Source organism: Notechis scutatus, chromosome 11 (assembly GCF_049901735.1).
Source record: "Notechis scutatus isolate UNSWTSFEM ecotype Mainland chromosome 11, rNotScu1.2, whole genome shotgun sequence".
Taxonomy (NCBI): domain Eukaryota; kingdom Metazoa; phylum Chordata; class Lepidosauria; order Squamata; family Elapidae; genus Notechis; species Notechis scutatus.
Window position 1 is genome coordinate 6,803,810 of NC_142019.1, and position 13,261 is coordinate 6,817,070.

A 13,261-nucleotide genomic window follows, 5' to 3' on the forward strand; every position below is an offset into this window, starting at 1 on the left:
ATTACTTGCTGATGTCATCAATCCATCTTGTTTTAGGTTTCTAATCCAGTGGGATCCATTCTATGACTGTTTTGGTCCACCTGCCGTCGATTCTTCTTGCTATGTGACTAGCCCATTTCCATTCGTTTACTCTCTTGATGATATTGTATATGTCAACCCTGAAGCTGACCTGACCGGAGCCATTTTTGAAAGCTTCAGTGTTGCCACATTGGAGAGCTGAGGGATAAGGAGGGGGAATTTGAGATAGCTGGGATTTTGTAGCTAAAACAAAATACTCTCTCTTGGGAACCAAGGACACCTGGCCAGAGAAGGCAGAACGATGTCACTCGGCAACCAAGACAGCACCGTAATTGGACCATGGACTGATTGTTTTGAGAAAGTGGCAAACCTTTACTTTTAATTAGGTGAAAACTGTGGGAACCTTCAGAGTCGGGTTTCACCAGATCTGTGCCAATATGATATGTCCAATAAAACTATTCCTTGAGGAATCTACCTGCCTCGGAGTTTTGCTTGCTATAGGTCTATTACTTGGAACCCTGAGAGTTTAGTTTCATTTGCTCTCAAATCCACGTGCAGGACTTTGTATCTTCTCCATGCCATATATAATGGTACATATAGCCTCATGATGACTATCTCCCATGTATTTGCTCTTCCCTGGCACAATACACACAACTGCAAGCAAATACCATGCATCACAAAACTTGAAAGATGCCAAAGATATTTGGCTGTTTGGAGTCATTCATTTATGGCCTTGTAAATAAAGGAACTCATATTCTCAAATGGGCCATATGTTTGTTTGTCTGCAGATAGGGACATTTATCCACGATTGGAGCTTTCCATATGGCTCCTTTGCGGACCATCTGGTGTCTAAAGATAGGTGGAGAAGGTACAGAGGCCTTTCAACATAGGTAGCTGCACCTTCATCCAGTCTTCTCTGCATCCTGAACGCATCAAAGGTGGGTTCCCAACTCATTCATTCTTCCAACCAACAAAATAATTCCCGAATTATCCCCCCCCCACAAAATAAATCATGTTCCTTGGTATGAGCAAATGCTATTCTTCAAAATAGCGAGATGTCACTCACTGTCTTTTAGGGAATTGAACAGGAAATCTGTGATGAAACACAGTAGGTCAAACTATTTTGGTTATCCAGCTCAATAACATCTGCTCTGATTAGCAGCCCAAATAGTGTCTATTCTGTTTTTCTGGCATTTGCAACTTGAACGGGAGAGATTATGGGTTAACCCTTGACCGTTCCAAATGCAGAACATGTGCTTTAGCCCTGAGCAATGGCTTTGTTCTGAAGCCAGGCATAAGGACGGAACTTAGTACCAAAAGAAACTATGTGGCCTCTAAGAGAAGCTAAACCTTCATCCAAGGGACAATTCATGAAGACGGAATCCATAGCTATCTTGGTTTCTGAGACCTTTGGAAGATCATCATGCAATTGTTCAGCTATGTGGACAATGGTATCAACAAATTCAATGACAGGTAGACAGACAGGTAGGAAGGAAAAGGGTTTTGGACAGGAGAAACATCAGACTGTAACCAGATCCTTGAGATAAAATTAATATTGATAGTCGGGTATAGGTGAAGGCAGGTATCTCAGAGGAGAAAGGTATGAGTAGTCTGATGTGATGCAATGTATTCACAGGAGGGAGAGGTTGTATTCTAGAGAAGTAAGAGGCAATTCAGCCTAGATGTTAATGTGAGAGAAAGAGGATGAAGACAGTTCCTTCTACTAGTTTACAGAATATGGTATAGATGGCAAATAGCAAAGTCTTCAATCTGTCACGATTCTGTCTACAGGTGCTGAAAGCTGGAAGTTTCACCTTGAAAGTTTCACCCTGTGTCCCTCTTGGGTTTTGGCACTGAAACCTGGTTGCATGAATTATGAAATAATTTCCATTTCAAGGCTGTTGCTGATTAGGGAGGAAGGTTCTGTGTCATAATTTACAGCAATTCTGCCTTTTGCCACTCTTAGCATCTACTGGTACACCCAACATTGTCTTGATCCCAGGGATTCCGAGTTAAGCCAAAGGATGAGTGTTGGATTCAGTATTAACTCAATTCCTGCCTTGAGCTTTTGGTCAACTTCATTGAGAATGGAATTGAGAAACAGAGCGACACAGTGATATCCACCCCATCATGTTTATCTGACTTGATATAATCTCTGTGTAACTGCTACGCTTCGGTGTCTCCGCATCGATTGGAGACATTGCTTATGGGTGACTTTTCTACAAAGGACACTCCTAGATTGCAAAAGCATCTGTTTGAAGATCTTCTGCCATTAAGGTCTGGTCAGCCTAGTCTTAAAGCTAGAAAATCCCAAGGTTGCTTGGGGCAGAAGCTTTAATATAATGCCCAGTTTGATCAAAAAGAGGAAGAAAAAACAGCTTCAGTCAGAAAAAGGCACAGATAGTGGGTTTTTTTTTTTTTTTTTTGTAATGCTAGGTTCGCTCTTTGGTTCGCACCCTCACAGACTTTTGCTGGTTGTTAGGATCACACTTCAAGATCACATTTGATAGACAATACAGATTGAAGGAATCTGATCTTTCCTTCCTAGATATAGGTCTCCAGATATAGCCATATTTCAAATTTTATATTTTTCCAATTTTATGATGCAGTTCTTGGCTCAGACGAATAGACACCAAAGCACAGAGCAGCATTCAGAGGAAAATAATGGCTGAATGTATTTTAAAACTACTTGTTGCAATGTAAGGACCCACAGCAACACTATCAACTTAAAATGAACTTTTCTGTCTATTTTCCCATCCATGCAACTAATGTAGATGTAGGACGGAATGGTTTCATCAGTGAAAACTGGCAACATTTATCCTGATTAGAAACAGATTCCCCCATAAAATTTCTGTCCTTTTGGAAAAACCAAAGTTACATAAATCAAGGCTTCATGTGCCTTAAAAGTGCCCAGAACTGATTTTACTATCCACTAGAGCTGGAAAAAAACCACTGGAGAATGTCTGGCAGACAGTGTAGAAGAATATTAAGATAAATGGAGAGACAATCTGACCAGGAGTTAACTTGCTATGTTTCTACAGACGATTAAATTCACAGGCAAAAAGAGACAGCTGTAAAAATTGGCATGTTGGCATTTTGTACAACCTGGCTTATAGGTACCTATTGACCTATTTCAAAGGAGGAGAAGGAGGAAAATGCCATTTGATTTTTCATATCCCCCCCCCATTTGCTCTTTGTTTGATCTTATTGTCTTGGATGATAAAGTTGTGTATGTCACACACACACACACACACACACACACACACACACACACTCTTCCAGAACTCTCTGGTGTCCTGGAGATTTCAACGGTGGTCATTACAGTTGGCTTCTGAATATAAAATGGAAGCTGAGGATAGAAAATAGACGGCTAAGATCTCGTCTTTTATCTCAAGCAATAAAATATTTTGGCGCAGAAGGACATTTTTCAAGAGTTCCAATCCAAGGCCTGGAGAAAAAAAAAAACGTCCTTGTGCACTAGATCAAAACCTTTTTAAAACTTACCTTGGGGTAGGGATGACACTTCATGCTTCCTGGTGGAACATTTATCTTAGCATTACATCACCGAAGAAGGAAAACATAGCCCATCTTCAAAGCATGATGCTGCTATATTCACAATACATCCCTTGAAGGCATCGTCACAACAGATATTGCCACTGCTCCCCCCCTCCACCTGGATGTCCATCACAAACGGGGCGGGGGGTGTTGCTGTCCTTAATATGCTACAAAAATATTACTTTACTTCAAAGTCTCTGCCTTCTATTTTGAGAAACTGAAACAAATTGACTGATGAGTGCTCGACAAACCTCATGTCCAAAGCAAGAGGGATTTGCAACAAAGCTTTGATGACTCCCGTTTCCATTTGGCTAGTTATCCTGGTTAATTGGATCAATGGTGACAATGGTAATTAACAGAGATAGGACTGCTTGCACTGTAATTATGTGTCAGTCTATGGTATGAGTTGAACTACAGAATACGTACAGAAGATTCTCCCAATTATAAGCAGGTTAAGGAAACGACCGAAGCTAATCATGTTTATTTTTATACAGAGGGATAACAATTCCTAATCAGAGGCAACATTCTTCTTTCAAAGGGATTAAAGCTGCTGCAAAACTGCACTGCATCATGGATTTGTAAGATAAATATACAATTGAGGGACTAAAAGGTTTTATTTAATTTAAGGATTTTATTTTATTTTATTTTTAAAACAATCCGAAGTAGCACAATCTGCTTCAATATGTTGGCAGTCTTCCTATTATTACATTTTAAAAAAAGAAGAAATAACTCATTATTTCCAAAAGACACCTTCAGAATGGGAAAAATTTAAATTGCTGTGAAAGCTTTTGTAGGGTTTGTTTAAAAAATGATATCCTACAGTAAAATATAGAGAATATCTTTCATGTTTCACAAGTGCACAGTTGTTTATATAATTGCAAGGACCTTGAGGAAAACATGATTAAGTTTTCAGCAGCAGCTAGAAATGCTTTAGGGCTCGGTGCCGTAGAATTATTCCTGGTGGCAAATGGTGGGCCTAAAGCACATATATACTGTTATGTTCTGACCAAGGATTCAGAGACCGTAATTACGCACATGGTTATTTTAAAAAGAAGTCTTGCTTTATTGCAACACTGGAAATTATTTTCATTCTCAGCCAGTAATGAATCTCAAACAGTCGCTCAAGATAAGCACACACCTTTCTTTCCTGTGAAGTGCTGCCAATAATAGAAGTGTTAACTGAACTAGAAAAAAAAAAAAAAACAATTGAAGTACAAAGAACTTCAAGAATGAATCTGAACTGAACAAACAACTTTGCTTCCTGCAAAGGTTTCATCATCTTTGCCTGTCCTTTATACCTTATAGGAGGGGCAATCACCTCCCAGCCTTACTCGTGAGTCGCCCCTCTTGTTTCAGCTGTTCTCGCCTTCTAGCAGTTCTGTGTACATGCACACTGGGAACAGGCTCCCCTGGGTCCTCTGCCTCGCTGCTGACAGACTACGGAGGGTCCGGAGGCAGCACCCCACTCCCAGATTATCCTGGCCCTATCTCTGCATCAGACGTAGGATCCTCGTCCGAGTCCTCTCCAGATTCCCACATTAATCCCCTTTCTTCCCCACTGTCCGATTCCGCTGCCATCTGCACAGGCTGCTGGCGAACCACAACACTGTATATAGTGAAGCGTATCAATAATACAATCGTGGGTATTTGTCTGGCCCCTTCTATGATGTCAGAGGAGATTGGTCAATGGCAACTAATCTACTTATAACTCATGATGAAAGAAATGCATGAGCAAATCATGGTGGACATCAAATCTCACCTTGTATCTTGCTTGGCCAACCATTTGACAATGGGCAGTATTATTATTTAGAATGCTGCAGAAAACTCTTTATGCTGCTCTATGACCTTAATACGAGATTTGATTTGATTTGTCTTTCTGAAATGTGCAATCTAACGGAAGTGGCAAAAGTGTCCCCAGGTTTTGATAGAACTTCATGGTACAAAAGATAATTTTCATGTGGGGTCCTTGGTACTCTCTGAGCTTGGTTGCTGTTGTTGTTTTGCAATGGGGATTACATCCCATTGATGCCATCTAGGTACATGATGATGTTACCTAGTTGGGTAATGAAATGCTTGTAAGAACACAACCAAGCTTATACAGCACCAAGGATCCCAGACCAGACCTCTGAGAGCACCAAGAACCTTCTCTGAGTGACAAATATTTTCGATTCTAAATTTAATATTAACTATATGCCTTCTTCAATTTTAGATGGTTATGGGGACTACTCTACCTATCACTGCTGCAACCAAATCCATGCTCAACAAACCTGACTGCCTTTGTTGGTCTTGCCATTCTTATAATTGAATGAGCTTTGTCTCCAACTGTCTATGGAGATTCTCAATCCTCCAAGTCATGGTTATCCCAATGGTGCTTTTCCAAAAGGCAACTGGACTTTCTTGGTTGTTTCCTTGACATATTTCACAATCCAAGAAGCTTTTCAGAACTGAAGGAGCTTCTTGCATGAGAAGTGAAACATTTCAAGGGAAAAAAACCAAGAAAGTCCAGTTGCCTTTTGGAAAAGTACATTTGGCTTCATTCCCAACTTATGCCTAGATGGCATCAGCGAGTTACATAAAGTTCATAGGAAGAGGACAAATAAAAATATAGTAGTAATAGAAGCAGTGACATGAGCTCTAAATTGAAGCCAAGTGGCACTGTTTTGTTCCCACTGGGAAATAATATTAGTTGCATGAAGAATGGGCTACCAAAGCTCGAAGCATGCATATCGTATATTATAATTCCATAGTGCTTTCCATACAGTACATCTTGAGACTGTTAGCAATAGAATTATAAAATGCAGCACCATAATGAAAACAATAAATTTAAACAATATAAGGCACATTCATTAAAAGGGAAAGGGGGAAATAAACAAGAAAATCAGTCATCCAACATTAATATGGTGATGGCTTGAGTAAAGAGATGTGTCTTCAACAGATGTTAATAGAGGCTCCCTATCAAATTTTATAGGAGATGGTGTTCCACAGTAGAGGTGTTACTACAGTGCCCATGTGCCCTTGAGTAAATGCAAAATGATACTCTTCCATTTCAGGTCAAATAACCTTTTCGGGTGATTTTAGTGGTCACCCAGCTCTATTAACAAGATGGCAATCCATTAGATGCCCCTCCTCAGACAAAATATTGGTATCATTTCAATGTAAGTCTGAAAAGTTCAGCCATATAGTCATCCTAGATTCCTTAGGTAGACAACCAAGTCCGGCTTTGCTTGGTACTTTCATTAGACCTGGGTTCTTATGAAACATTCTTTCTTGGTTGAATCTTGCCTCAGTGTTGCTAGTTTGCAATTACAATGCTGTCCTTTGACAGGACAGATCCTTTGATAACCATTTCCAACCAATTGGCCTGGCAAAAACTAAGATAATCAACAGCAAAAAGAATATCTCCACAATGCAATTTCTTTTTAAACAAAACTCTTTGGAAGACATGGCATTTTTTTTTAATGTTAGAAAATGAGATCAGAGAAATAAAGACTTGTTTTTTATAGGCAGCTAAAAAATAAAAAAAAAAGCAGAAACCTAAATGCTTTGAGATCAGGAATCGTCAAGGTTACTTGAGATTTTAATAAGAGTCTTGCTTATCAGGATGTAGTTATTATAGATGACCCTTTAAGTTAAATAACAAAGTTTTTCTCCTTCATATTGTAATCTCTGTAAATGAGTTCCAGACATCCCCAGCAAGGCTTTGATTGATAGTACTTGAAAGCTGAACAACCTGGTTAATTAGCCAGTCTTGTAGGGACCCTATACAATGTGCACTGAAAAGCATAATTAAAATATTATATTACAATGATCCCGGGAAGGCAACTCACCCTTCTTTCCTTAAGCCTGTCTTTTGCTAAAGGTGCAGCCACTTTAATCAACGCACCCAACAAAACTTGTGTGATCTAGCTTTAGAGGTCAAGGGCTCATCCTTTCATGAAAGAAAAGAAAAGACCAACAAAGTATTTCTTTTGTTCTTCTTGCATTTCTTCCTCCAAAGATCTAATCCTTAGTTCAGTCAAGTTTCTCCAAAGATCAAATCCTTAGTTCTTTCACTGCTTAAATCCTGAACCCAACCACCAAGAAGTTGCTTCGGTGTGTATCCTTGATCTTAATTCATGGGGCCAGTCATTGCAAAAAATTGGATTTTACAGGAAATCACCAATGAACAACTAGACCTAGAACCAGAACTCTTCCTATTGGGGATTTTCAAAAAAAAATATGTAAAGAGTACAAAATATTTATTATTACACATGCTGACTGCCTTTGCCCAGTGTTGGAAACAGCCATATGTACCTGTAGAGGAACTGGTTATACAAAAAGTTATGAATTGTGCTGAAATGGATAAATTAACGCGTTTAAGTTTAAAAGATAAGGAATCTTCAATATTTTATAAGGTATGGAAACAATGGTATAACTGGATAGATTGGAGACAGACTAAGGATAAGTATTTATTAAATATAGAATATAGATAAAATAAGAATATAATTATGCACAAATTAATATTTGTAAATATTGCACAAATGATTGTTACACGATAAGCACCACAAACAGATGTTATTATATATTTTTTTTATGTTTTTAATGCAATAAAATTCAATAAAGTTTTTTTAAAAAAGAAAAAAAAATTGGATTTAATTTCAGAGGAGTTCCCTCCCTCCCCAATAACAACTATTTATTTCCAGTAGGGACTGGAAAACTTTAAAAAACGTATTAGATCTGAACAAGGATGGTTCTCGATAGCAATTTGGGTCTGGATAGTCATTGTTTTGATCACATTAGATCCCTTTCTCTTTGTAGATATAGTTCTGTCTTTATCACGGATTAATTCATTATACTTTCAAGCTACCACATAGGAACAAGTTCTCCAGAGAGCAAATGTGTCCATAAAATAACAACAGCAACAATAAACCAACCATGAAAAAGTAGGTCAATCAGTGAGAGCTAACCACTAACTACCCCAACAATAACATGTTAAATGTTGCAGCAAAACATAGCAAAGATCAAATGAAAGGAATGCGGTTGTGGTTTAATCTCAACAGAAACAAAAAAAGATTTCCCTAGTATTAAAAATATTTTCATACAGGTGAGCACCCCATGGATAGGGTGCTCCATAGATGGTATGTATGAACATCTTTTTGTCTAAGTGTCTCACCTCACTTGGCGGGACTGGGGACCCAATGAAGGAGAGCTTCAAAGGAAGATCTAGAAAACAGGCTGAGAGATAGAAAAGGCACTTATAGTAGTTCTCAACTTACGACAATTGAGGCCAGAATTTCCCAACTAAGCAAAGCAGTGGTTATGTGAGTTTTGCCCCATTTTACGACCTTTCTTGTCACAGTTGTTAAATGAGTCACTGCAGTTCAGTTAGTAACATTGATGTGAAGCACATCTGGCTTCCTGTTGTGGTTAGCTAGTATGCAGGTGCAGATGCCTGAGGAGAGCAATGACTCTGATGAGGAGCCAGGACCATCACGGAGTGGACTGCTGCCTTCAGAGATTGTGGGGGCTGGCAGCAGTGATGAGGAGGTTCCCGAGGAGCCTGTGCCAAGTGCGCGTGCATGAAGGATTACTTGGAGGAAAGAACAATTACAGCAGCACAGGTGACTCGGGAGTAAGGCTGCAAGGTAATGGCCCCTCCCTCAAGAGGATAAAAGCCAGGTTTGAAAAAGCGTTCTTTGCAGATAGCAAAGAAGCTCTGAAACTCAACTGGTAGACATCTTAGTTCGTGTTTGGAGAATTGTAAATTAGTTCTTATCTCTGGGCTTTTGGCAGCCTTGACAAACAACTTGGCAAGGCTCTTTCTCATGGGAGCTAATTGTTGGAAAACAACCTTTTATCTGTAAAGGAACAGAATTGTGATTAAACCTTAAAAGGTGGGGGCTGCTGCCTTTGTGTTTGCTCTCTGGGAATCCAGTTGGGTCAGAACACTTCCCCGTGGACTTTGCTTGTCTGAAGGTCGCAAATGTTCTGACCCAGGCTTTGTCAATCATAATTAATTACAAACTTGTTTTAAAAGCAAAACCTATTTTATTGCAACGCTGGGAATTGTTTTCATTCCCAGCCGGAACTAATCTTAAACAGTCCCCCAAGATCAGCACACACCTTTCAGTTCTGTGGAATGCTGCCAAAAACAGAATTATCTAATTAACTATAAAAGAAACCAACCAAAGTACAAGAAAAAACTAAGCAAAGTACACAGAGCTTCAAGGAGGACTTGGAACCATTCGAACTACTTTGCTTCCTGCAAAGAGTTTGTCATTGAGGTCTGACTTTTATCCCTTATGGGAGGGGCAATCACCTCCCAGCCTTATTCCCTAGTTGCCCCTTTTGTTTCAGCTGCTCTCGCCTTCTAGCAGCTCTGCACACACACGCACTGGGAACAGGCTCCCCTGGGTCCCCTGCTTATCTGCTGCCAGACTCCAAAGGCAGCACCCCACTTCCAGATGGTCCTGGCCCCATCCCTGCATCAGATGCAGGACCCTCGTCCGAGTCCCCTCCAGATGGTCCCCTTTCTTCCTCAGTGTCCGATTCCACTGCCGTCTGCACGGGTTGCTAGCGAACCACAATAGCAAATGTGATCACATACATACCTGTTGCCAAGCAGCCAAATTTTGATCATGTGACCATGGGGATGCTGCCATGGCCATAAGTATAAAAGTATGAAAACCAGCCATAAGCAGGGGTGGAATTCTACCAGTTTGCACCTATTTGCCAGAACCGGTTGCTAACATTCTAAGCAGTTCAGAGAACCAGTTGTTAGAAGAAATTACTGGCCTAATCCTGTAAGGAAGGTAGGAAGGAAACATTCTGGTGTTGCTTACAGAAACTGCCTCTCCGTTAACCCTTATTGCATTCTTGCCAGGACTGGACTTCCTGTCTCAGGAACTTCTCTGGAGTTTTTTTCCCTTCCTTTGCTGGTACTTTGCTTGTGTGGAGTGACCATTCAAAGTTATAATGGCACTGAAAAAAGTGACTTATGACCATTTTTCACACTTATGACTGTTGCAGCATCCCCACAGTCATGAGAGGCCAGGCGAGGAGATGCATGCCTCGATGTGAGTGAAATTGAGTTGGCCATGCCCAGCCAATAACATGACCAAGCCACGTCCACCCAGTCACATGATCACCAAGCCACACCCACCAACTAAGCCACGCCCACAGAACCGGTTGTTAAAAAATTTGAATCCCACCCCTGGCCGTAAGCCACTTTTTCTTGATGCCATTGTAACTTCAAATGGTCATCAAATGAAACAATGAACATCAAGGATTATCTGTACAGGTAGTCTTTGACTTAACCATAGTCATGGAAACATGAACCACAAACATCCTTAACAGGGTGTCAATTGGACCCAGTTTGATACAATTTAACTGACTCAATTTGAACGTTCCTGTTCAGATGGGCCATTTGACTTGTTGAATTAAACCAAATTATACTGATGCACTTTGATTTGGACTGCAAAAATACCTGTGGATATGCATAAAGCTTTCCAATCAGCTCAAACCAACCGAATGCATCCAATTTCATCCAGCAAGTAGAATAGAATTTGTACTCTTCAGCTGGAAAGGAAAAAATGATTTGGAGATTGGAACAAACTACCTTTAATATTTGCACAGTCCGTGTTACTGGCAGTAGCCATAAACTCTGAAGTTCATAAGAATATGCATCCAAAATCAATCAGCAGTAATAAACCATCACTGTTGATAATGCAGTAATAAGACAGTCTAGATTTGGCCCTCTGTAGGAAATTATTGACATCAGAGATGGAACAGGGAAGAAGTAATTTATGGCAATACATGACAATATGGATCCCAGGGCATGTTAGATTCATTAAAAGATTTCTTTTTTAAATACAGGTAGTCCTTGAGTTACGACCACAATTGAACAAAAATTTCTGTTGCTAAGTGAGGGAGTTATGAAATGCATTTTGCCCCCATTTTATGCCTTTTTTAGCCACAGTTAAGTGAATCACTATAGTTGTTAAGTGGGTAACATGGTGGTTAAGTGAATATAGTTTCCCCATTGGTCTTGCTTGTCAGATGGTCGTAAAAGGAGATCACATGACTTCGGGATACTGCAACTGTCATAAATATGAGTCAGTTGTCAATCGTCTGAATTTTGACCATGGGGAATGGTCTGCAATGGTGGTAAGTGTGAAAAACAAACATAAGTCATTTTTTCAGTGCCATTGTATCTTTGTATGGTCATTACGTGAATTGTTGTCAGTCGAGAACTTTCTGTTCTTTGTCTGATGGAGTTGCGATCTGAATGGGTTGATATTAATGGAGAATTAAAAGAACTTGTACCTGGTTGTGCTGTTGACCGAAGATAGCAATAGCAATAGCACTTAGACTTATATAACCGCTTTACAGTGCTTTACAGCCCTCTCTAATTGGTTTACAGAGTCAGCCTCTTGCCCCCAACAATCTGTGTCCTTTTACCCACCTCGGAAGGATGGCAGGCTGAGTCAACCTTGAGCCTGGTGGGATTCGATCTGCCAAATTGCAGGCAGCCAGCAGTCAGCAGAAGCAGCCTGCACGACTGCATTTTAACCGCTGCATCACCACAGCTGTTAAGCAATCTTTAAAACAGGCTTCACTTTGTAAACATGAAAAGTGCTAGCGATGTTAGCCAGCACAATACAAATTATTACATCTCCAATTGGATAGGACTTACCTCCTGGGGACCTCCTGAGGCTGAATATCAAAACTAGAAAAAAGGAGAAGGAGAGAGAGGGGTGGGTGGGAGAAATGAGTCAACGTATAATTCCAACTTTTTACAAAACACAATATCATTTATTCACAATGTCACCATAAGAGAAGTGGAGAAGAGGTATACCAGGTTGAATTGCTAGCAATTGCAGAAAAAATTGGAAAGCAACTGAAAGTTAGGAAAATTGCTGCCATTCTGGCTATATTTTATTATTATTATTATTATTATTATTATTATTATTATTATTATTATTATTATTATTATTATTATTATTATTATTATTATTAATGCATTTTTAGACGGCTTACTATATTTCCAAAGTAGATAAGACATTTGTAAAAATTGCTGGCCTCACTCCATTCTCAAATGTAACCGACAGGGTGAGTTGGTGTCCATTTTGGAAGGAATAAGACATACTTTTGGCTAAAGTTTGTCTTTATAATTTTCGTGTAAAGACCATCCCCAACACTTCCCTTGCAGATCTGATTCATCCCTAAATCAAAACACGTTCTGTCACTGAGCCTGCAGATGGAAGATTGTCTTGATGCAATCAGCTATATAGGAATAGATATATAAATACATATCTTTTTTATACATTGTAACTAGATATAGAAACATCTCATTCTGAATGGCTCAGGGATAATCAAGCGTTTCAACCTGAAAAGGAATGCCAGTGAAAGAAAACACGGTGACAATTTGCAAGTGGTTTCATTTTCTAAAGATTTTCTTCGGAATGATATTTCCCGTCCTTATTTTTTTTTAAAAAAAGACATCTTAAGAGCAATGCATTTAATTTCAGCATTGAAATATCTAGTCCATGTGCCCAAAGAATTCAACACTTATTCAGTATAAATATTCATTGGCGCAGTTTATGGATAATCCTCAACATGATTACAATTGGCAATGGAATTTCCATTGCTATGTTAAGTGAGTCTTGTCTGATTTTATGACATGTTTGACCACTGTTGCTAACCAAAT

At 39.5% G+C, this 13,261-nt stretch overlaps 1 protein-coding gene across 3 annotated transcripts in view; it reads right to left on the minus strand.

Moving 5' to 3' along the window:
- SEMA6D (semaphorin 6D) overlaps window positions 1–13,261 on the minus strand; it is a 308,201-nt gene that overhangs the window by 142,544 nt on the left and 152,396 nt on the right. For 2 of the 3 annotated variants that reach the window (XM_087972700.1, XM_087972699.1), the window contains one exon: window positions 12,248–12,280. Coding sequence is in view for 1 of the 3 variants with exons in the window: in XM_087972692.1 (XP_087828818.1) it covers window positions 3,523–3,546 (24 nt within the window). In the remaining 2 variants the exon portion in view is untranslated. Of the gene's footprint in view, window positions 1–3,522; window positions 3,619–12,247; window positions 12,281–13,261 lie in introns of those variants that run through there. The other variant, XM_087972692.1, reaches the window with a different exon arrangement.